Consider the following 22,515-nt stretch of genomic DNA (forward strand, 5'->3'; position numbering starts at 1 on the left):
CCACTGGAGGATAAGAATAATACAGGGTTTACATTTTGTCCCCTTGAAGAAGCACATTGGCTAAACATGCATCGGGGTAGTGGGCCATCACACCAGAGAATCGATGAGTGACTTGTGTTGTGTGATCATTTATAGCAACTTTGCAGAACTATAAATGGATTGAACCCTGCATCCCTGTTAATCTGTTTTATACAGTCACGATCCACTGCTTTGAATACCATTAAAGGGAACATGTCATCAGATTTGTCCTTTTATGAGCTGCGGCCACCACCAGTGAGCCCTTATATGCAGCATTCTAGAATTTCTTACGCTTACCCTCTCGTGTATTAGGCCCTTCTTTATTGAGGCACCTCTATATGTATTTTATCAGTTGTGTATTGTTGGGAAAGAGACAGACAGGGAAAGAGACAGAGACAGACAGGGAAAGAGACAGAGACAGACAGGGAAAGAGACAGAGACAGACAGGGAAAGAGACAGAGACAGACAGGGAAAGAGACAGAGACAGACAGGGAAAGAGACAGAGACAGACAGGGAAAGAGACAGAGACAGACAGGGAAAGAGACAGAGACAGACAGGGAAAGAGACAGAGACAGACAGGGAAAGAGACAGAGACAGACAGGGAAAGAGACAGGCAGGGAAAGGGAAAGAGACAGGCAGGGAAAGGGAAAGAGACAGACAGGGAAAGGGACAGAGACAGACAGGGAAAGGGACAGAGGCAGACAGGGAAAGGGACAGAGGCAGACAGGGAAAGGGACAGAGGCAGACAGGGAAAGGGACAGAGGCAGACAGGGAAAGGGACAGAGGCAGACAGGGAAAGGGACAGAGGCAGACAGGGAAAGGGACAGAGGCAGACAGGGAAAGGGACAGAGGCAGACAGGGAAAGGGACAGAGGCAGACAGGGAAAGGGACAGAGGCAGACAGGGAAAGGGACAGAGGCAGACAGGGAAAGGGACAGAGGCAGACAGGGAAAGGGACAGAGGCAGACAGGGAAAGGGACAGAGGCAGACAGGGAAAGGGACAGAGGCAGACAGGGAAAGGGACAGAGGCAGACAGGGAAAGGGACAGAGACAGACAGGGAAAGGGACAGAGACAGAGACAGGCGGGCAAAGAGACAGGCGGGCAAAGAGACAGGCGGGCAAAGAGACAGGCGGGCAAAGAGACAGGCGGGCAAAGAGACAGGCGGGCAAAGAGACAGGCGGGCAAAGAGACAGGCGGGCAAAGAGACAGGCGGGCAAAGAGACAGGCGGGCAAAGAGACAGGCGGGCAAAGAGACAGGCGGGCAAAGAGACAGGCGGGCAAAGAGACAGAGACAAACAGACGGGCAATGCGAGCACTACAGCTAGTTTATTATTTTATTTTAAACAAAGTAAACTGGTTTCTCTTTTGAGAGATACATAGTTTTTTGACTCTCTGCGATATGTTTCTGGCAATGTGCACTGGCTAAGCTTTAACTGTACCCTGAAGAAGCTATATAGTGGCTGCAGCCTCTTGCACCCAAAACCCCACCCACCAAATCTTGCTCCTAAGCTACCAGCTGGGTGAGGAGTGTAACTGAGTTTGCTCACAAACATTGCAAAACTTCAAGTACCAAAAAAAAATCACATATATGTATAAAATTCACATTGATGTAATCCCCAACTTTGAGGCACCCCATAATCAGTTGTGCTTTAGTTCCCTGTTGTGGAGCAGAGCCGCGGCCGATCTCTTGTCATTAGTCCATAACTGAACTGCACATCAAGTTGTTAGAAATTACTGGATTGATTTTTCCGGACATTCATCTCTGTGTGAGTTTCAATTAAAGCCTCTTGGAGTGGATTTCATGTTTTTTTCAGTGCGGAGTTACTGACCTCTCGCTCCCGGCAGCTCGTTGTCTGAGAGTACGGGACTCCATAATAATGTGTCCATTATGGACATTATCATTTCGCCTTTTAAAAGAAAGGAACATCATCCGGTTTCCTTTAACATGACAATGGGTGTAAATTGTTTTTATAAAAAATCAGATTTTAATAACTGAATATTATTACTTGTCAGTTACGCTTTTACGAATTAAATTAGTAGTAACGTGCGGCTGTTTATATCATAGAATGACACGAAGAATGATACAAGTCTTGTAGTAATCCGAGGTGCCATTCCTGAGAAATCAAGCTTTGAAGCGCATGCAAATTAGCCTGGAATTGCACTGGGGGTGTGTCAGTGTGCAGCAACAGTACCGCCTCCAAGGAACATTTAGGCTAATTTGCATATTTCTTCAAACCTTGATTTCTCAGCCATTGTATGTCAGATTATTACAAGACAGGCATCATTTTTCTTGTTGTTTCATGATGTACATGGATAAAGCCCTGGTTTGATAAATGAAATCATCCTCACATGTTCCCTTTAAGTTGTGGGAAACTTCTTTTTTCATTTTTTTCTTGTGCATAAAAATGTGGACAGAACTAATCAGGTCACCATGGTTTGTCGTGCACCTCATCTATCTGGCTACCATATATACGCTTGCTCATGCAGTGATACAGTCTTCGGCAGGGGTGGACAGATCATTGGTGCAGCCTGTGCGGTTGCATAGGACCCAAGAGGTAAGGGAGCCCATTTCTACCTCCAAAGCGGGTGGAATTGTGCATTATGATGAGATTTTGGGCTGCAGAGGGGCCCATATATTGTTCTTGCACAGGAGCCCTTTTCTGTCTGTGTCTGCCAGTGGTCCTCGGTTTGCATGATTTCATGATTTGTGTTGATGTTTAGAAGGAGAAGCCCTGATACTGACGAATGACCGCCCAAATAAATGCTACAACGAGGGCAGCACTACTCATCATTGCACTGGTGGACACAGACAGAAAAGGGCCCCTGTGCAAAAACGATATATGGGCCCTCTGCGGCCAAAGAGCTCATCGCAATGCACAATTCCACCTGTTTTGGAGGTAGATATGGGCCCCCTGACCTCTTGGACCCCTGTGCAGCCACACAATTTGCACCAATGAGATGTCCGCCCCTGCATCATTGTCACCTTTTCCCAAGAAAATAAAACCCTTTAGGGTCTCAAATTAGTGTTAAATAGTAACTAGACCAGGTTTGGCAGCAGATTGGTGAGGATCAAGGTCCTGAGACTACCGATAACTATGACGAATCTGTACTCCACCATGTGTGCACACTTGGGCAAGAGCTATGCTCCCCTGTCTCCTTAACTCAGGGATTTATTGATCAATCTGAGGTGGTCTCATGACTCGGGCCCCCAGCAATGTGCAGACAAAGGGCCAAAAAAAAAATTAAGCATTTTTGCAAATGTTAACACTTTAAAAGTTTGGTTGATATTTTATAGTTTCTGGTTGGTAGTTGTCACAAACCACCGGGGGGGTCACTCAGAAATCCCCCGCGCTGGCTACCAGTACGTCACAATCGGGGGGTAACAAGTGGGGGTCACCCCTCCTTTATACCTCCCGACCGACAGACAGAGCACGTGACGCGCTCTCTAGCGCCCCTCTTATAGTCAGGCCAATTATGGAATTGCCCGACAATAAGCAAGGAGGCCGCTATACTACTTATGCCGATTATTGAAGGGTCCCCGGTGAGAGTAAGGTATATATTCCCCCGACCTCCGCGGGCGGAATATATAAAATCTCCCCGAATCTCACTGGCCTCCCCACAATAATCCTTGGCACAATTCGCTGCCACCAACCGATTTACGGTAACTATTAGCCGAACACACAGACGTGGGATTCAAGATCGAGATAACAGAACAGCCCAAGATTAATTATATAATTTAATCAGCCTAAAGCACACTAGAACTACAATATATACAATAGGGAATCTACAGAATATACATATGTCAGAGTACAGTTACAATCAAAGCATGGGTTACAAACAGGCATACACAGTTCCAGCAGTTACCTTGTTGCGTCTGGCCACAGGGGGGCGCTGTAGACCAGGTTTCCAGGAACTCCCTCACAGGTCTTTCCCAACCAGGCCCCCGAGCAGAAGAACCCTGGAAAATGGCCGAAGTAGGGTTATCAACCTGGGCAGATCCAGGTCCCCTCCTACCTTAGTGACCTCACAGGGAAGCACTGCCACTCCCCCTGCATGGATCAGAATTATCCAGCAAAGGGGATATTGGCCATAACTTTGCCTGGGAGCGTCGTAGGCGGACGCCAATGCTCTCATTGTGACAGTTATGAATTTAGCTACAGAACGAGGGGACTCATGACCTGTCTGCCAGTTCCCCATTGGCTGATATCACGCCTGGGGCATTTCCCAATGTCCTGCTCCCATAAAAAGGGGGTGCCGGCATCGTCCACATGCGGAGACACCATTTTTATGGTTGCCATATTTATCGGAAATATGGCTTGCGAGATATGAACCATTTTTTACTGGAGTCGTTCTGTCTAGCTAGTTCCATAGCCTTGCTAATGAGATACAACTCTTGTTACAGGGTGACGGCAGGGAGTCATCCTGTGTCCATTGTTCTCACACCACCTCATCTCCATATCACAGGACATGGCCATGGGATTTGTTGCTAAACCAGTTGTGTGAAGGAAAGGGGGGGTGACACCAGGAGAGGGCTTCCTGACATACTTGAATATCATGATTTATCGTCATATCTCCGGATTTACCTCACAGTAGTGTTAATTGATGGGTGTCCGGATCCTGGGATCTTTGCCGGTTTGTACAAATTATGGGTGAGAACTGCTTATATTTCAGAGTAGATCTCAATAGCAACCCCATAGGGAAGTGCACTGCTCTTCTCATACTGGGAGGATAAGCTGAGCTCTACTGCCCCTTAGTTTGAGGACTTGGATCCCCCACCGATCAACCCTACTGATGGGAGAAGCTAGATCTGATCAGACCAAGCTAGATTTGTTCATCATGCGTTGGCCTCATGCTGGGTAACCAGCCATATACACAGTCTAATAAAATGAATGGCTCACCAGTGTGAATGCCCAGCTTCACCAGTGTGAGATCATTCTATACTGGGAGACCTCAAATAGCGTAAATCGCCATGCTACAACACATTATCAATGTAGGCACCAAGTTGGCGGCTCCTATGTTTTTATGCTTCAGATTATTGGGGCCCGGTGGAGCTTCCCGCATTTAGATAAGAGATGTGATCTGGTGGCAGACTACTGGACTGGGCCGGCAGAATCATGTTCTCCCTGGCTAGTGGAAAGGTTCTGGCGGCCAGTTGGAGTTGTGAGAGCTGGGTGCCGCGCCGGAGTTTGCACGGCCTGCTCTGTCTCACTCTATGGGCCGCGGAGACACGAGGTGTCAGTGTTACACTACGCCAAGCGGACCTTACATACCCCTTGGGGGCTGTGGAACGCCGCGTGTTGGCGGAAGTTATGAGGTCGTATCACGTGGACCCAACCTATTAGCGAAATCAGGGTGGGGCCACGAGGTGCAGTTTCATCACAGATTGGCAGGACCACGACCAAGCGGAGGGACGTCTGTGTGACCTCCCCAGCTCGGTTCGTGACATATTGGTAGCAGTGGTGAGATCTAAACTTGGATTTGTCACGTTTTATTACCATCCAAGTAAATTACGGTCCAGAAATAAAAACAAATGTATTTTGTATTTTTCTGGCAGTCATCATTATATAGTCTGAATGAGGATTTATTATGTGACAGCTTCTCAAGTTTTTTTTCTTGCTTCACAGATATCCTGTCATCTTGTCAATTGAAAATCACTGTAGTGTGCTGCAGCAGAAGAAGATGGCTCAGTATCTGACGGAAATCCTTGGAGACAAGTTGGATCTTTCTGCTGTGATTAATGGGGATTTTTCAAAGCTGCCTTCTCCGGAAAGCCTGAAAGGAAAGATATTAGTAAAGGTAAATGTGAATAGTATGGAGACATAAATGACGATTACTGCAGATCAATCAGTACAATGGAAGTAGTTTTGGAAATCTTCTTCTGGGTCTTCTTCCTTCTGTTTGGTATCATTTATCATATCATGAACACATATATGTGCTCTTCAAAACCCAATAGTTAATAGTGGGAAAAAAAGTGACCAGTGGCGAAACTGGAAGATCATGGGAACTAATGCAAAATCTCAAACAGGGCATCCAATAATTATGGTCTGTAATAGTATTGGTCTTCCCAAATGGACCAAAAGAACCACCTAATCTGCCAAGCTCTGACGTCACTGCTACTCCTGCACCAGATTTAGTTATGCACCTGAATGTGATAGTTGCGCACACGTCTTCATTTTCCTGGCGTGACCTGGCCGGTTCCTTGATTTCTTTTTCATGTTGTGTCCTGTTAAGTTTTGCACCTTGTATATCTTGAGCATTTGCCTCTAGTCTTTGTGCAAGAGCAGGAGTTTCAAACCAGTGGCTCGTGAGCCACTTATGGCTCACGACTGTCTTTAAGCTTGGTGCATAAGCACAAGGTCTCACAAAAACCTATGAAGAGCAGGTCTCCCCATGGTGTCGTTTGTGTGGAGCACTCACGTAGAAGAGCAGCTCTGAATGGGGATAAGGTAGGAACCTCTGAATCCGGTGTGATTTCTGTGGAAAACCTTTGGCTGTCATTCTACCGGTAAGGGGCTCGCCACCCTCTTTGAGAGCTGAATGTGGCTCTCAAGGTCAGAAAGGTTGGGAACCTCTTTGGTAGAGCAATGTATGGCACAGGAATAAGCCTTTGGTTTCCTGGCTCAATATCTAGCACATGCGCAGTAGGATGCAAACTATAGTGGCACATGTGCAAAATGTGCAAAGTCCCACAAAAAGCTATGAAGAGCAAGTTTCCAGATGGTGACACTTGTGTGGAGCATCACATAGAAGAGTAGATCTGAATGGGGATCGGGTAAGAACCTCTATATCCAGTGTGATTTCTGTGGAAATCCTTTGGCTGTTATTCTACTGGTAATGGGTGTGTCACTACTGTGAGGGGGACAGGAGCTGGATGTGGCTCTTAAGGTCAGGGGGACCTCTGTGCTACAGCAATGTGTGGAATGGGAATAAGCCTTTGCATCCTGTTGTTCATGCGCCAGCCATTAAGCCAGTAAACCAATGTATAGTGGCGCATGTGCATGGTCTCAGAAAAAGCTATGAAGAGCAGGTTCTCCAGATGGTGGCTATTGTGTGGAGCACCATATAAAAGAGCAGATCTGAATGGAGATAAGTTAGGAACCTCTGGATCTAGGGTGATTTCTGTGGGAAACATTTGGCTGTCAATCTACCAGTAACAGGGGCTCTTGGTGTCACTACTGTGAGGTGGACAGGAGCTGGAAGTGGCTCACGACCCTCTTTCAGAACTGAATGTGGCTCTCAAGGACAGAAAGGTTATGGACCTGTATGGTAGAGCAATGTCTGGCATGGGAATAAGCCTTTGCATCCTGTTGCTCATGCGCCAGCCATTAAGCCAGGAAACCAATGTATAGTGGCGCATGTGCAAGGTCTCACAAAAAAGCTATGAAGAGCAGGTTCTCCAGATGGTGGCTATTGTGTGGAGCACCATATAAAAGAGCAGTTCTGAATGGAGATAAGTTAGGAACCTCTGGATCTAGGGTGATTTCTGTGGGAAACTTTTGGCTGTCATTCTACCAGTAACGGGGGCTTTTGGTGTCACGACTGTGAGGGAGACAGGAGCTAGAAGTAGCACGCAACCATTTTTCAGAGCTGAATGTGGCTCTCAAGGTCAGAAAAATTGGGGACCTCTGTGGCACGGGAATAAACCTTTGCATCCTGTTGCGCATGAGCCAGTCATTAGGCCAATAAACCCAAGTATAGTGGCACATGTGCAAGATTTCAACCAGCCTCTTTGATAACATCATGGGCAGCAGGTGTCAATCATAAGAGAAGGGTGGTGCTGTAAGGGGAGAACTGAAGAGGAGCGATTAACAACAAAGTTACATTCCTACTGCAAATATATTTGAAAATTAGACTGCAAGTGCACTGGTGTTGTATTGATGCACTTGCAGTCTAATTTTCAAATATATTTGCAGCAGGAATGTAACTTTGTTGTTAATTTGCAATTATTGTATCTCATGGCTATGAACTTATTTTCTCATTCTTGCTTATTACTGAAGCCAAATATCTAATCTAAGTATTGCACTTGCAGTGTTTGTTTCCCGTACTGTAATTATGGTCTAAGCTACATAAAAGGGAATCTGGACCCGTATATTTTATGGCAGCCTCTCATTGATGTTCACATGTTTCAATTATTCTTTCCTCCATTTATCTACGTGAACGTTCCCCCGAGTGACCTACTTCATCATCCACCTCATCATGTGACACCACAATCAATACAAATGACATCTAAAAAGATCAATAAAACCCTTGTTCGGGCCAAGGCTGAAATGTCAAGTATATATATATTTTTTAAAAGCCAAACACTAATGGGCTAGTCTCCCCGAGTGAAGTGTCGCAATATGTGTGAAGGAAATATAACCTACAGATGAAGCTTCGCTCTTGTCCGATTTGTACATGTACAGAAGAGTTTTCTGGTTGATGTATTGATTGTAGCATTTGTTAATGGAGCAAAGCTATAAAGAAAAAACCCTAAATGTGTAGATTAAATGCAGAATAGATCTTGCACTTTAGTGATTGCATATTGACTCTTATTAGCATAGATCAGTTAATGGCCATCCGTTTGAAGGATGAAGGACTTTCCCCTCCTTACCCATCCTGACCAATACAAAGAATAATCCATTAATTAGTATCTAGTATTGCAAAAGAAGGAGAAATGTAGAGCAATTCCTTTTACTATATACTATACTATATTTGAGCCCCAATGGGGACAGTGTTTCCAATGTATGTCAAGTGCTATGGAATTAATAGCGCTATATAAATGAATAACATTTATTATTATTATTATTATTATTATTATTATTATTATTATTATTATATCCAATATTTTATTCACCAATACTATTATTTAGGTTGTAATGGTTTGACATTGGGGACACCAAAAATTAAAGCATTTTTGGTGACAAACTCAACATAAAACATAGTAACAAAAAGTAGACAGTTGCACTCTGTAGCGCTAAGATGTGTAACAATAAATATGGGAATATAGACATGCATTACTGCTATGAAAAACATGTAAAAATTTAGATACTTAGCACTTAAAAATGGACAGATTTATGTGAGCCCAACAGCCAATGGCAAGGCAACCTTTTTTTTTGTTGGGTCCCTGCCTACCCTAATGCCTCTTTGGGTTTAAAAACAAACCCCCAATTTATGGGAGGATAGGAACCTGCAAATTAAGATTTAAAATCACCTAAGGCTGAAGAGCAGGAGTGCTCAATCCTAACCCTGCCTGTAACCTAAGAAAAAGACTGATGACTCATGCTACCTTTCTAATGTGAACAGGTGCAAACTAAATACGAAAAATAGTAGCAAAAAGGAGACAGTTGCACTCTGTAGTGCTAAGATATGTGGAACAATGAATATGGGAATATAGACATGCATTACAGCTATGAAAAACTTGTAAAAATTGAGATACGTAGCTCACAAAAATGGCCAGTTTGAGGTGAGCCCAACAGCCAGCGGCAAGACAACCTCCTTTTTCTTGGGTCCCTTTCAAACTAATGCAAATGGAGAATTGTAGGGTTTTATTTTTAACCCAAAGAGAGTCATTAGTTTCATAGGGACCCAACAGTAAGAGGTCACCTTGCCACTGGCTGTTGGACTCAAATAAAACTGGCCATTTTTATGTGCTAAGTATCTCAATTTTTACATGTTTTTCATAGTCGTATTGTATGTTTATATTCCAATATTCGTTATTCCCAATATCTTGGCACAACAAAGTGAAGCTGTCTTCTTTTCGTCATGCTGCTCTATCTGCATAGCAGACAAAAATGGGCAGTTTTATGTGAGCCCAACAGCCAGTAACAAGGCGACCTCTTTTTGTTGGGTCCCTGCCTGCTCTAATGCCTGTCTTTGGGTTAAAAAAAAACAACAGTCCTCGTTAAGAGTTTGTTGTCTTTGCTTTACCCAAAGTGGTTGGAGAATTATCAGCATAATTTACTATTGGAAGGAAATTACTAAGGAAGGAATTGAGTAAATAAGACAATGTCTAATTATCGGCGTTGTCTTGTGGCTGTTTTCTCCCCCATACAGTAAGCCCAGGTCATTATCTAGTGCAGTTTTGCTCTCATCAAGAACCAAGTGAAAGGTGAATTATTCCCCTGACGGCAGAGTCTTGTATGTAGACATATCGGAGAAAACAAGTTGCTTAACCTTTTACCCTGGAGAGCCATTATTTTATGTTTTTTAACAATTGTTTAGAGGATTTGAATGTACAGACATAAGTGCTCTCCCCAGTTACAATTTTCAGGTTAGTCCTTCTCTTATGTATATAAGATCTGTAATTGTGTAATCTTCTAATATTAGAGGCCGCTATTCTGTGTGGTTTTAGGACACCTGTAGGATACAAAGTTGAATTAATTGGTATATCTGCATCCCCCACATGCCCCCACTGAGGGGCAACAGGGCCAGATGTTGTACACCAGACATGACCGGGCCGCATGTTATACACCAAGGGTGAGGGGGATGGATGTTCTACACCAGGGGTTATGGGGCCGGATGTTATACACCTGAGGATGAGGGGCCGGATGTTATACACCGGAGGTTATGGGGCCGGATGTTATACACCAGGGGTGACTGGGCCGGATGTTATACACCATGGGTGACTGAGACAGATTTTATACACCAGGGGTGACTGGGCCGTATGTTATACACCAGGGGTGACTGGGCCGGATGTTATACGCCAGGGGTGATTGGGCCGGATGTTATACGCCAGGGGTGACTGGGCCGGATGTTATACGCCAGGGGTGATTGGGCCGGATGCTATACGCCAGGGGTGATTGGGCCGGATGTTATACACCAGGGGTGATTGGGCCGGATGTTATACGCCAGGGGTGATTGGGCCGGATGTTATACGCCAGGGGTTATGGGGCCGGATGTTATACGCCAGGGGTGACTGGGCCGGATGTTCTACGCCAGGCGTGACTGGGCCGGATGTTATACGCCAGGTGTGACTGGGCCGGATGTTATACGCCAGGCGTGACTGGGCCGGATGTTATACGCCAGGCGTGACTGGGCCGGATGTTATACGCCAGGCGTGACTGGGCCGGATGTCATACACCAGGCGTGACTGGGCCGGATGTCATACGCCAGGCGTGACTGGGCCGGATGTCATACGCCAGGCGTGACTGGGCCGGATGTCATACGCCAGGCGTGACTGGGCCGGATGTCATACGCCAGGCGTGACTGGGCCGGATGTCATACGCCAGGCGTGACTGGGCCGGATGTCATACGCCAGGCGTGACTGGGCCGGATGTCATACGCCAGGCGTGACTGGGCCGGATGTCATACGCCAGGGGTGATGAGGCCGAATGTTATACACCAGGAGTGACTGGGCCAGATTTTATACACCAGGAGTGACTGGGCCAGATTTTATACACTGGGGCGATGGGGATGGATGTTATACACCAACAGCAACGGGACCGGATGTATATACACCAGGGGTGACTGGACCGGATGTCATACTCCAGGGAAATGGGGGTGGATGTTATATACTGAGGGCGATGGGGCTGGATGTCTTACACTAGGGGTGATGGGTCCAGTTGTTTATACACCGAGGGTGAGAGATTGGATGTTATACAGCAGATCGGTAATATCTTTTATGTAATTGTACCTGTAAAGAGTAATGAGTAAATTTGTAAGTCATGTTCAGTTGACATCTTCCCTTTAAGACTCACTGTCCATGAAGATCACTTTTTATGTAAATTTACGTACTTTACAGCTGGCTAAAAATGGAAGTCTTCACAGGTATGACAAAATGGATCATTTCCTTAAAGGGATTGTCCACTACTTAGACAAACCCTTCACAATCCCTATGTTCCCCCCAAGTAAAATAATAACACTTATACTCCCCGCCGGTGCTATTCCAGCGGTGTCAGCACTGGGCTCTCCCAGGGCTCACATGACAATATTATGCTACGTGATCCCTATGGTTAATCAGTACTGGCTTCATTTTCCTCTCCTACTGATGTAATTGACATCAGGAGGAAGTGAGAGAGCGGCCAAAGCTCTAACTTCCTTTGGATGTCTGATTTGTCCAAAGGAGGGGAGAGTAAAGCCGGCGGTGATTGGCCGCAGGGATTGCATGACAGAATGTCATGTGAACCTCAGGAGAGCCAGTGCTGAAACCGCTGAAATCGCGCTAGCACTGTAGGGGAGTATAGGTGGTATTGTATTACAAAGAGGTTGAAAAGTGGCTGTCCGAGTAATGGATAAACCCCTTTAAGTGCTGAATGCATATAGGAAGCCGCAATAGTATTTGCAGAACCATCACCAATGCAAACAATCACAGATGATTGATGAACGCTCCTCAGCGGAGAATATGGAACATAAAGTATAAGACTTCTGCTCTATATAAATGGTAGATAATGATGATTTCTCTTGTTTTAGGGGAAGAAACTCCCTGCCAGTATTAGTGACGATGCTGAAGAAGGAGACGTCTCGGATGAGGACAGCGCCGATGAGATAGACGATGACTGCAAGCTAATTAATGGCGATGTATGTAAGATAAGATTGTAGGACTGTCTATGGGCTGTAAGTAATGTCACGCAGGTCAGGCTGATGAAGAGGATGAACCCATATCGGTGTATAGTACAAAAAATGCTCCAGCGCTTGTGCTTCCGGAGTAAAACGTCCACTTGATTTGGAGCTCAATGAAACAAATTGCCGCCAATCAACATGTACTGCAATGGAAACCAACGCGTTTCGGCTTAAGATGCCTTAATCATGACTAAGGCACCTTTAAGCTGAAACACGTTTAGAAGTTCTATCCATAGAAAAGAAAGTAACTTTCTGATGCCTGGGGTCCACCTGTTGGGACCACCACTTATCTCAAGATCGAGGCTCTACAAAGCCCCTTCTGATTGGAGCAGAGAGAAAATGTATGCATCCTCACCTCTATTCACACAGGACTCTGCAGACCCTCATTCTTGGGATAAGTGGTGGTTCCAGCAGTTGTTCCCGCAGTGATGGGGATATTACTTCCTATCATACAGATCAGGGGTAACTTATAGACTTGCCACAAACCATTTATAGAGAGTTTGTCAGCATAAAATACAAATGGTCTCTTCAAAAAAGTGGAAGATTTGATCTCTGACGCCATCTATTGAATGTAACAATCCTAAAAGACAATATTGACCCTTTAGCAAGCCAAAGTAGAAACTTCATTTGCAGACACATGTTTCAGGATGTTGCTCCTCCTTAGCGCAAAGCAGAGATCTGATTTGGCTAGATGCAAAGCCTCAGACTGGAGGTTTAAGAAAGAACAAATCCAATAGATGGCACCAGAGATCAAATCTTCTACTTTCTGAGGAGGCTATTTGCACATTTAATTTCTGAGGGAAGCATTGCATGGCCTATAAGTCTCCTTACGCTGACACTACAGGGAGAAATGTTTTCCCTTAGACACTCGGCATAAAATGAATGACTGGATGTCTAAGAAAAGACACATCCAATAGATTGCACCAAAGATCAAATCTTCCTCCTTCTGGAGAGGCTATTTGCATATTAAATTCCTCAGAGAAGCATTACATGGCCGACAAGTCGCCTTACACTGACACTACAGGGAGAAATGTTCTCCCTTAGATCCTCTGCATTAAATGAATGTTGAACACAAGCACTTGGTGCATCCTTCAAGAGGCTATTTGCATATTTAATGTGTCAGAGAAGCATTGCATGGCCTACAAGTCTCCTTACACTGACACTACAGGGAGAAATGTTTCCCCATAGATCCTCCGCATAAAATGAATGACTGGATGTCTAAGAAAGGACACTTCCAATAGATTGCACCAGAGATCAGATCTTCCTCCTTCTGGAGTGGCTATTTGCATATTAAATTCCTCAGAGAAGCATTGCATGGCCTACAAGTCTCCTTACACCGACACGACAAAAAGAAATGTTCCCCCTTAAATCCTCTGTGTAAAATGAATGTTGAACACAAGCACTTGGTGCATCCTTGCCATAACTAAGCAGTTCACTGCTGCCTTCTATCGACTTATTTACCATCCTATGACTCTTGTAAGGTCGGAGCTGTCACACAAGTAACAGAAGGGTGGAGACAGATGGAGAACAAGTAGGTAGAATAGAACTTTAAACTTTTCGGCCATGACTGGTGCACCGAGCGCCCGTGGTAGATTAGAACAGTCATTAATGGGTAAAAATAAATTCAGACCCCCAATATGATTTTTTTTTTGTTTATTGGTATAGAATATTGAGAGCTGGCTCATAAATGTTTGGGTTGTTTTGTAGGAACATACAAAGTATCTACAGGATCCTGAGATGGATTGCCCTACTGAGACCTAATTAATTGAAAATGCATCTGAAAACCTGCACAGGTTACCCCAGCAACTACCAGTGTAGACCGGGGACTAGGATCCTCACTATTGCTCAATAAACTGTGAAAAGCTCCCATAGAAGCATAAAACCTATAGGAAAATGGAGCCATAGATTCACAGGGTGGTATGATAAAAGGTATATACGTTATTAAATATTAATGCAAGCAAACAAAAGACACATACAGAATGAAAGTGCATGGTGCAGACCAAAAACTAGCTTAAGTGCTGCCAAAGTCCAAAGGGGGTGGAAAACACCTCCAATAGGGTATACACACACTCAGTTCTTCACCTTTGATGTAAAATACAATTTAATTAGTTAAAGACACATATTACACAAAGGTACATCTCTATACTCACCCATAGTATTCCCTGTTGGCACCAGGCACCCCTGTAACCCCAACGCACGTTTCACGTGGGATTCCAGAAACGCGCGATGGGGTTACAGGGGTGCCTGGTGCCAACAGGGAATACTATGGGTAAGTGCAGAGATGTACCTTCATATAACACGTGTCTTTAACTAATGAAATTGTATTAGGGTGTGCACACCCTATTGGAGGTATTTTCCTCCCACTGGGACTTTGGCAACCTTTTGGAAACCTTAACTAGTTTGTAGTCTGCACCATGCACTTTCATTCTGTATGTGTCTTTTGTTTGTTTGCATTATATATCTTTTATCATACCACCTTGTGAATCTATAACTCCATTTTCCTATAGGTGTAACAAGACATAACTTAATGGGAGCCGTGTACGATACTTTCCAGGCATCGGATATTGGTCTTTGTATCTCCCAGCACGCGCTGGCATCTCAACCTACCTGATGTCAGCTCATTACAGGGCCGATGTCTGATAACCCTAATATTTATATTCACTTCTGCCATTAATCATTTATATGGATCCGATTCCATTTGATAGCAAAGTATATAAACTCTACAGTGGGTTACTCAGGTCAACAAAGTTGGGGTCTTCTGTGATCCCATTAGGTCTATAAAGGAATGGTGTCCCCTTTAATTCCAATTCTTTAGTAAGGTTTCTATGTTTTGTGTATTTTTTAAGCTTTCTGAAAAAGATGTTGTAAAGCTCTTTAGAAAGAAGCGGAGGAGCACTTAGGCCGATGTGATTACTGCGGCTCTGAGAAAGCACCTACTTCAGTTCACCGATAATGCTTGCAATGCAGCACCCAAATAAGTATACGGTACCATTAAGGTCAATGGCGGTGTATCGATCGGTGCTGCACCACCGTCGCACAGCATCGAGTGTGATTGTAAGCCTTATCCTGGATCAGCAATGCCCGGCAATGTGACCGGATTGTGCAAACCTCTCTCTCTTGACATTTAGAGTCCGTTCAGTCGGTTTTGCCGCACGGTGTCCTTTTATAAGGAAGGGATGTAATGTAGTCCAGGCGGAATGGGATTTTATAAATATAGATTATGTATAGCCTTTCCAATCATAGGAGAGCACTATCATAGACTTCTGCTGTAATAGAGGATTTATCAGTTTGTATGGATTACGGTCAGCGCGGGGATAGGCGGCCGTGATATAGAAAATGAAAGGATTTATATTGTGGTCTTACGGAGACAGAGACAATCCCATTAAATGGCAAACTAAGCATCTTTTCTGCCAAGAATTTGGGGCCTTTACTAGTTCCTTGCAGCCGGGACACAATCTGTGGTTTAAGATCTATTGTGGGATCTTGGAATATGATTAGTGGCCACGTTTTTTTCTATTTAGTATATAGCTTAATATGGTAGGACTTGGTATATAGAGGTTACACAGATGTCTGCGTGTAATAAGTACACAATTGCGCACAAAGTACACAATCTGCAGTTTTCTAGGACCTTGATGACAATAGTCTATCCTTAGGATAGGTCATCGATATCTGATGCATCCCACTGGTCACTTGTTTACATTCAGCTGCCGTCAGACCTGCAAACTGTGTACAGTCAGGAATCGCTTGTTTGCAGGTCTGACGGCAGCTGGATGTAAACAGGATATAGTCAGAAATAACTTTTTTGCAGGTCTGACAGCAGCTAGATGTAAACAGGGTATAGTCAAAAATAGCTTATTTGCCGGTGTAACAGCAGCTGGATGTAAACAGGGTAAAGTCAGAAATTGCTTGTTTGCATGTCTGACGGCAGCTGGATGTAAATGGTATATAGTCAGGAATTGCTTGTTTGCAGGTCTGATAGTAGCTGGATGCAAACAGTGTACAGTCAGTAATCGCTTGTTTGAAGGTCTGACGGCAGCTGCATGTAAACAGGATATAGTCAGGAATCGCTTGTTTGCAGGCCTGACGGCAGCTGGATGTAAATAGGGTACAGTCAGGAATCGCTTGTTTGCAGGTCTGACGGCAGCTGGATGTAAATAGGGTACAGTCAGGAATCGCTTGTTTGCAGGTCTGACAGCAGGTGGATGTGAATGGGGTAAATTCAGGAATTGCTTGTTTGCAGGTGTGACGGTAGCTGGATGTAAATGTACAGTCAGGAATCGCTTATATGCAGGTCTGACAGCTGCTGGATGTAAACAGGGTATAGTTAAAAAATGCTTGTTTGCAGGTCTAACGGCAGCTGGAAGCAAATGGTGTACAGTCAGAAATTGCTTGTTTGCAGGTCTGACAGCAGCTGGATGTAAACAGTATACAATCAGGAATTGGTTGTTTGCAGGTCTGGAATCAGCTAGATGTAAACAGGGTATAGTCAGAAGAAATAGCTTGTTTGCAGGTGAGACAGCAGGTGGATGTAAACTGTATACAGTAAGGAATCTCTTGTTTGCAGGTCTGACGGCAGCTGGATATAAACTGTGTACAGAATCAGGATAACACTGATCCATACACTATGTATGGCCATTCTCCAGTACTGCAGCTCAGCTCCCATTCAGACAGATGCCTGCCCATAATAAGTACACAATTGAGCACAAAGTAAACAATTGACACTTGTTTAAAGAGGATTTCTAAGACCTTGATGCTGATGTTCTATCCTCAGGATAGGTCATCAATATTTGATCGATCTCACTGGTTGCTTGTTTGCAGGCCTGACGGCAGCTGGATGTAAATAGGGTACAGTCAGGAATCGCTTGTTTGCAGGCCTGACGGCAGCTGGATGTAAATAGGGTACAGTCAGGAATCGCTTGTTTGCAGGTCTGACGACAGCTGGATGTAAATAGGGTACAGTCAGGAATCGCTTGTTTGCAGGCTTAACGACAGCTGGATGTAAATAGGGCACAGTCAGGAATCGCTTGTTTGCAGGTCTGACGACAGCTGGATGTGAACGGTGTACAGTCAGGAAACGCTTGTTTGCAGGTCTGACGGCAGCTGGATGTAAATGGGGTACAGTCAGGAATCGCTTGTTTGCAGCCCTGATGGCAGCTGGATGTAAATAGGGTACAGTCAGGAATCGCTTGTTTGCAGGTCTGACGACAGCTGGATGTAAACAGTGTACAGTCAGGACACCACCGCTCCATACACTATGGCCATTCTACGGTACTGCAGCCTGGCTCCCATTCACTTGAATAGAAATTGAGCTGAAGTATTTATGAACTGCAACTACACAGCTGTGATGTCGTAACTCCGTGCCAGCGATGGACATACTATTGGTGCAACCTGTGCAGCCGTACAAGGGCCCAAGAGTCCAACACATAAGGAGGACACTACCATCTAAAAAGCCGGGGGATTTATGCATTCTGATGAGTTATTGGCCTGCAAAGCCCATATATTGTTATGTCTGTGTCCACCCTTGCTCTGTGCACTGTTCACATCCGGCAGTAGCTGGACCTACAAACAGCTGGATGGTGGTCCTACCGCCAGGGGTCTGACCCCCGCCAATCTGAGTTATCCTAAAGATAGGTCATCAATATCAAAGTCCTGAAAAACAAACTTCCAATAACCTTAAAAAATTAAACCAAGCGCTCTAAGCCCATCATAAACTGCCTCTGTCCCTCATAAAATTCTCATTTAACATTTTTATTTTATAGGTAATATAAAAACCACTTGCTGATCCCCGGTGGGAGGCGGTGGGCATCCCATAATGTTATGTAACTATCCTGGAGGCTGGGGAAGGCCTCTCCTGCCCTCTAGCCCTCAGTTATTCTTCCATGTTGCTTCCTAATGGAACACAAGTTGTTACAATGTAGACCGCGTTCTATTTACAAACAGTAACACTCTGATGTGGCTTTTATTCTGGCAGCACAGTGCTGAACTTTAAGGCCTTGTGCGCACACTGCGGTTTTACCCGCGGTTTTACCACGGTTTTACTGCGGGTGCAGGATTCTTTCAGAGGGTCCGACTTTTTCTTAAGAAAAAGTCACTTTCTAGTGCGCACTTAGCCTAAAGTGTCTCCATAAAGGAGCTGAATTGCACGGTCTCTGTAGTTTGATGGGCATATACACCTCTGCTCCTTTAAATTCTGCAGTGCTGCTTTGTTCTTCACTGTCTTGCAGCATTGGATCTGTTGGGGATTTTGAGGAATCTTTGCATAATAGTTTCAATTAAAAAAAAAAAAAAATTAAAGCACATGTCCCAGAACTGTAAGACTTCACCCCTAGAAATGTGTGGGCATAATTTTGCACATGTGTTTGTTTTTAATTCATGACTTAAAGGTTGTAGTATACGGAGGAGCTGTATAACAGATGGAATATCCATAGAAACCTAAAGAGCCTGAGTCTACTCTCCAAGGGTGCAGCAAATACCCCCAGCAATCTACAAGAACACACACACATGCACACATATATGAACATACGTATACATACACACATACGTACTGTACAAACATACATTCTGTACATTCATACATACATCTATATATATATATATACACTCATACACACACATGAGCATATGCATACATACACATACAGTACATACACACATACAGTACATACATACTGTACATTCATACATACATATACACATATACATACATACACACACATATATATATATATCAATGTGTGTGTGTGTGTGTGTGATATATATATATATATATATATATATATAATCTCAATATGTGTGTGTGTGTGTATATATATATATGTGTGTGTGTATATATATATATATATATATATATATATATATATATTTATATATTTATTACACACACATATTGATATGTATCAATATGTGTGTGTGTATATATATATATATATATATATATATATATATATATATATATATATATATAAAATGTATGTGTGGGTGTGTGTATAGGTATGTATGTACAGTATGTATGTGTGTATGTACTGCATGTGTGTATGTATGTATATACATATTCGTGTGTGTGTTTGATTTTTAACACTAGAACTACTGAGGTAGTCATTTTGACTACTTTGCACCATGTATTTCTATATAGGTGTCACGAGTCCAGTAGTTCTAGTGTTAAAGATCTTATCTAATTAGTCCACATGGCATAAATGCTGCATTTTATTTTTAGCTGAGATTTTTAGGGGCAACATTCAAGCAAAGTGGATGTTATTTTATAAGAACTTAAGCCCACTGTCCGTTTAAAGGGAATCTGTTACCAGGGTTTTGCTCCCTCATCTGAAAGCAGCATAATGTAGGGACAGAGACCCTGATTCCAGCGATGTCACTTACTGAGCGGTTTCCTGTCATTTTGATAAAATCAATGTTTTCTCTCCTGCAGATCTGGCAGTTATACAGTAGCTCATAAATATGCTGGACTACCTGCAGCACGCCAAGTAGTCCTGTAATGATAATCTACTGCTGATTAAACAGTATTTTTTTCAAAACTACACTAAGCAGCCCAGTACGTGACACGTGACTGGAATCATTGTCTCTGTTCCTGCATTATGCTGCTCTCAGGTTAGGTGTCAAAAACCTGGTGACAGTCCCTTTTAATGACAATGCAAAACTGTGCTGATTTTTTCATTATTTTTTTTTTCTGTAAGGCTTTTATGCAGAGCCTGAAAAAATGCATTTGTGTTTTTAAGGAGAGAATCTCAGAACTAACACAACACTTAAAAATGCATGAAAAATTAATGCATCAAAACTGCATTAAAAAAAAGCAACAAATAACATTAGACAGAGCAGATTGCTATTGCATACTGTGATGTGAATAAACTGCAGAAAATATCCAGAAAAAATACAAAATGCAATGGTAGAAATACAGAAAATCAGCATGTGGGAGCGTGGCCTTTTGTGCACGTTTTTTCTTATTTCTGCATGAAAACTACAGATTATGGCTATAAAACAGCAGTGGAAAATCATGACTATTTGTTGCATTTGTCCCGGGTGCGTCCCGCCCCAGAAGCGGTCGGACCGCTCGGATCCGGACGTCGCTACTCGGTTGGCTCGAGGATCTCCGGACCCGGGGGCTCGGGTTGCGCCGGTACATGATGGGGGGTTATTTACAGGGGATTTAGGTAGTTTGTGACGCCACCCATGGTGTGCAGTAACGGGGAGTACCGCCACTGCCATTGGGAGTACCCGGGATGATGGAATGGGGGCAGCCAGATGGCGTTACCCTCCACGGGTAGGGGATGGCCATGGGGCTCTGTATGGTGCAATGGGGCTGCAGGGGGATCACAGACTCGCCGGTTGCAGGGGTTAATCAGATACTCACTCAGAAGAAAGCAGACACTGACAACGTAGTAAACCAAGTCTCTGAATGCCGCTGTTTTCCGAGGGGAGCTCGTCCGGGTCCCGTCCCCTGCAGCACTGCTGGGTGGTCTGTGGCCTACGTCCTGGCACCGTATTTTAGTGTGTCCTTTGTGGCCTGCCAGCCTGGAGCTTTCCCGGCCCCACTCCCTGCTATCAGTAGCAAAAGGAGCTTGCTTTCAGGAGCTCACGCTTGGGATTTCAGTGGGCCGCTTGTTTGGAAAGCCCTATCCCCCTCATTGCGCTAGTGACCCCGATCTCTGAGCTTCGTGTGAGCAGTCCATATAAGCCCTTTCCTCCGCAGGTTAATTGCCGGGTTGCCTGAAACTTCTCCCCGACCTAGGGTCCGTGTACCCCGTCGTGCCTTCGGTCCCAGCCTGGCTATTGAACTGTGGCTTCTGGCTATCCTCCAAGACTGTGCACCCAGTCACAATCTCCCGCGACCGGGTCTCCAATTCCTACGGGTCCAGACCACTGTCTGCAACCTAGGCTGCTTCTCCTCTGGGAGCTCCAACTCCCAGCTTCCTCAGAGCTCCTCACTGCTCGAGGGCTACCAGTGCACTGACTTGTCACCTCCCACCTCCTTGCCTGACCCTTAGGTGGGCGGCCCTAGTCCAGCTTAGCAGCCCACTGGTGTGCCTGACTGGTGTGGTGCAAGGTGTCACTAGGATTTGGGAATGCTGATGGAGGCAGTACTGTAGGATGGGGACCCAGAATCATGGGGGGTTGAGTCCTGCACTGGAGATAAAGGACGTGCAGTACCCATGTGACGACCTGACTAGTCCAGGGGCGTCACACATTCTCTCTGCTTTTCTTTGTATGTTTATTAATGCTTTTTTTTAGCCGGCTTGAACTTCTAGTTAAAACTATAGTAAAAACACAGAAATAACACGCTGCTTTCTTTAAAAAAAATACACACCAAAGGTCAAAACCTGCAGGGGAAAAAAAAACACACGGGAATGAGATTTTAGAAAAACTGCATCAATCACGACAAATAATGCAATGTGTGAACAAGCTCTTAGCTGACGAATCAACATGGAAAATCTGCAGCAGATCTGCTACACGGCATTTCTCCTAAAGGTGAAAACTATAAACTCCTGTACATAAACTGATTTCCTAGATTGAAGCGCAATAGTATAGATAAAATATTTCTAGAATGAATGGTCCATTTCCAGATACCTCCCCCCCCCCCCCCCCCCCCCCCACTCCTCCCCGGCCATCTTTCATAGTCTTTTAGTGCTCTCATGTTCCGCACAAATCCCTTTGGCAGCCGAGTTCGCCTCTGATTGATCTGGAGTTGACAGGAGAGGCGGGTGGCTTAATGAATTAGCAATAGGACACAGATCCTTTAAGCTCTTTTGTGAGACGGGAGATCCTCCTCTCTCCCAGACCTGTCTGGATGGCCATAAAATACATTGGAGGAAGCACGACGGCTCCTCTATATGATTTGTATTCCACAGCAGCCAGGTATATATGATGGCAGTCGTCCTGGGAGGGTATACAGCTCCACTGTGTGTATGTATGTATTCACATATATGTACTGTATGATGTGTATACATATAC

At 44.5% G+C, this 22,515-nt stretch overlaps 1 protein-coding gene across 2 annotated transcripts in view; it reads left to right on the forward strand.

The window, feature by feature from the left end:
* Nucleotides 1-22,515, forward strand: part of PLCH2 (phospholipase C eta 2) — a 909,460-nt gene that overhangs the window by 749,724 nt on the left and 137,221 nt on the right. For both annotated transcript variants that reach the window (XM_075328181.1, XM_075328182.1), the window contains 2 exons: nucleotides 5,643-5,814; nucleotides 12,406-12,513. In XM_075328181.1, coding sequence (XP_075184296.1) covers nucleotides 5,643-5,814; nucleotides 12,406-12,513 — 280 coding nt within the window. The remainder of the gene's footprint in view (nucleotides 1-5,642; nucleotides 5,815-12,405; nucleotides 12,514-22,515) is intronic.

The sequence above is a fragment of the Anomaloglossus baeobatrachus genome, chromosome 11 (assembly GCF_048569485.1).
Source record: "Anomaloglossus baeobatrachus isolate aAnoBae1 chromosome 11, aAnoBae1.hap1, whole genome shotgun sequence".
In the NCBI taxonomy this organism is placed as follows: domain Eukaryota; kingdom Metazoa; phylum Chordata; class Amphibia; order Anura; family Aromobatidae; genus Anomaloglossus; species Anomaloglossus baeobatrachus.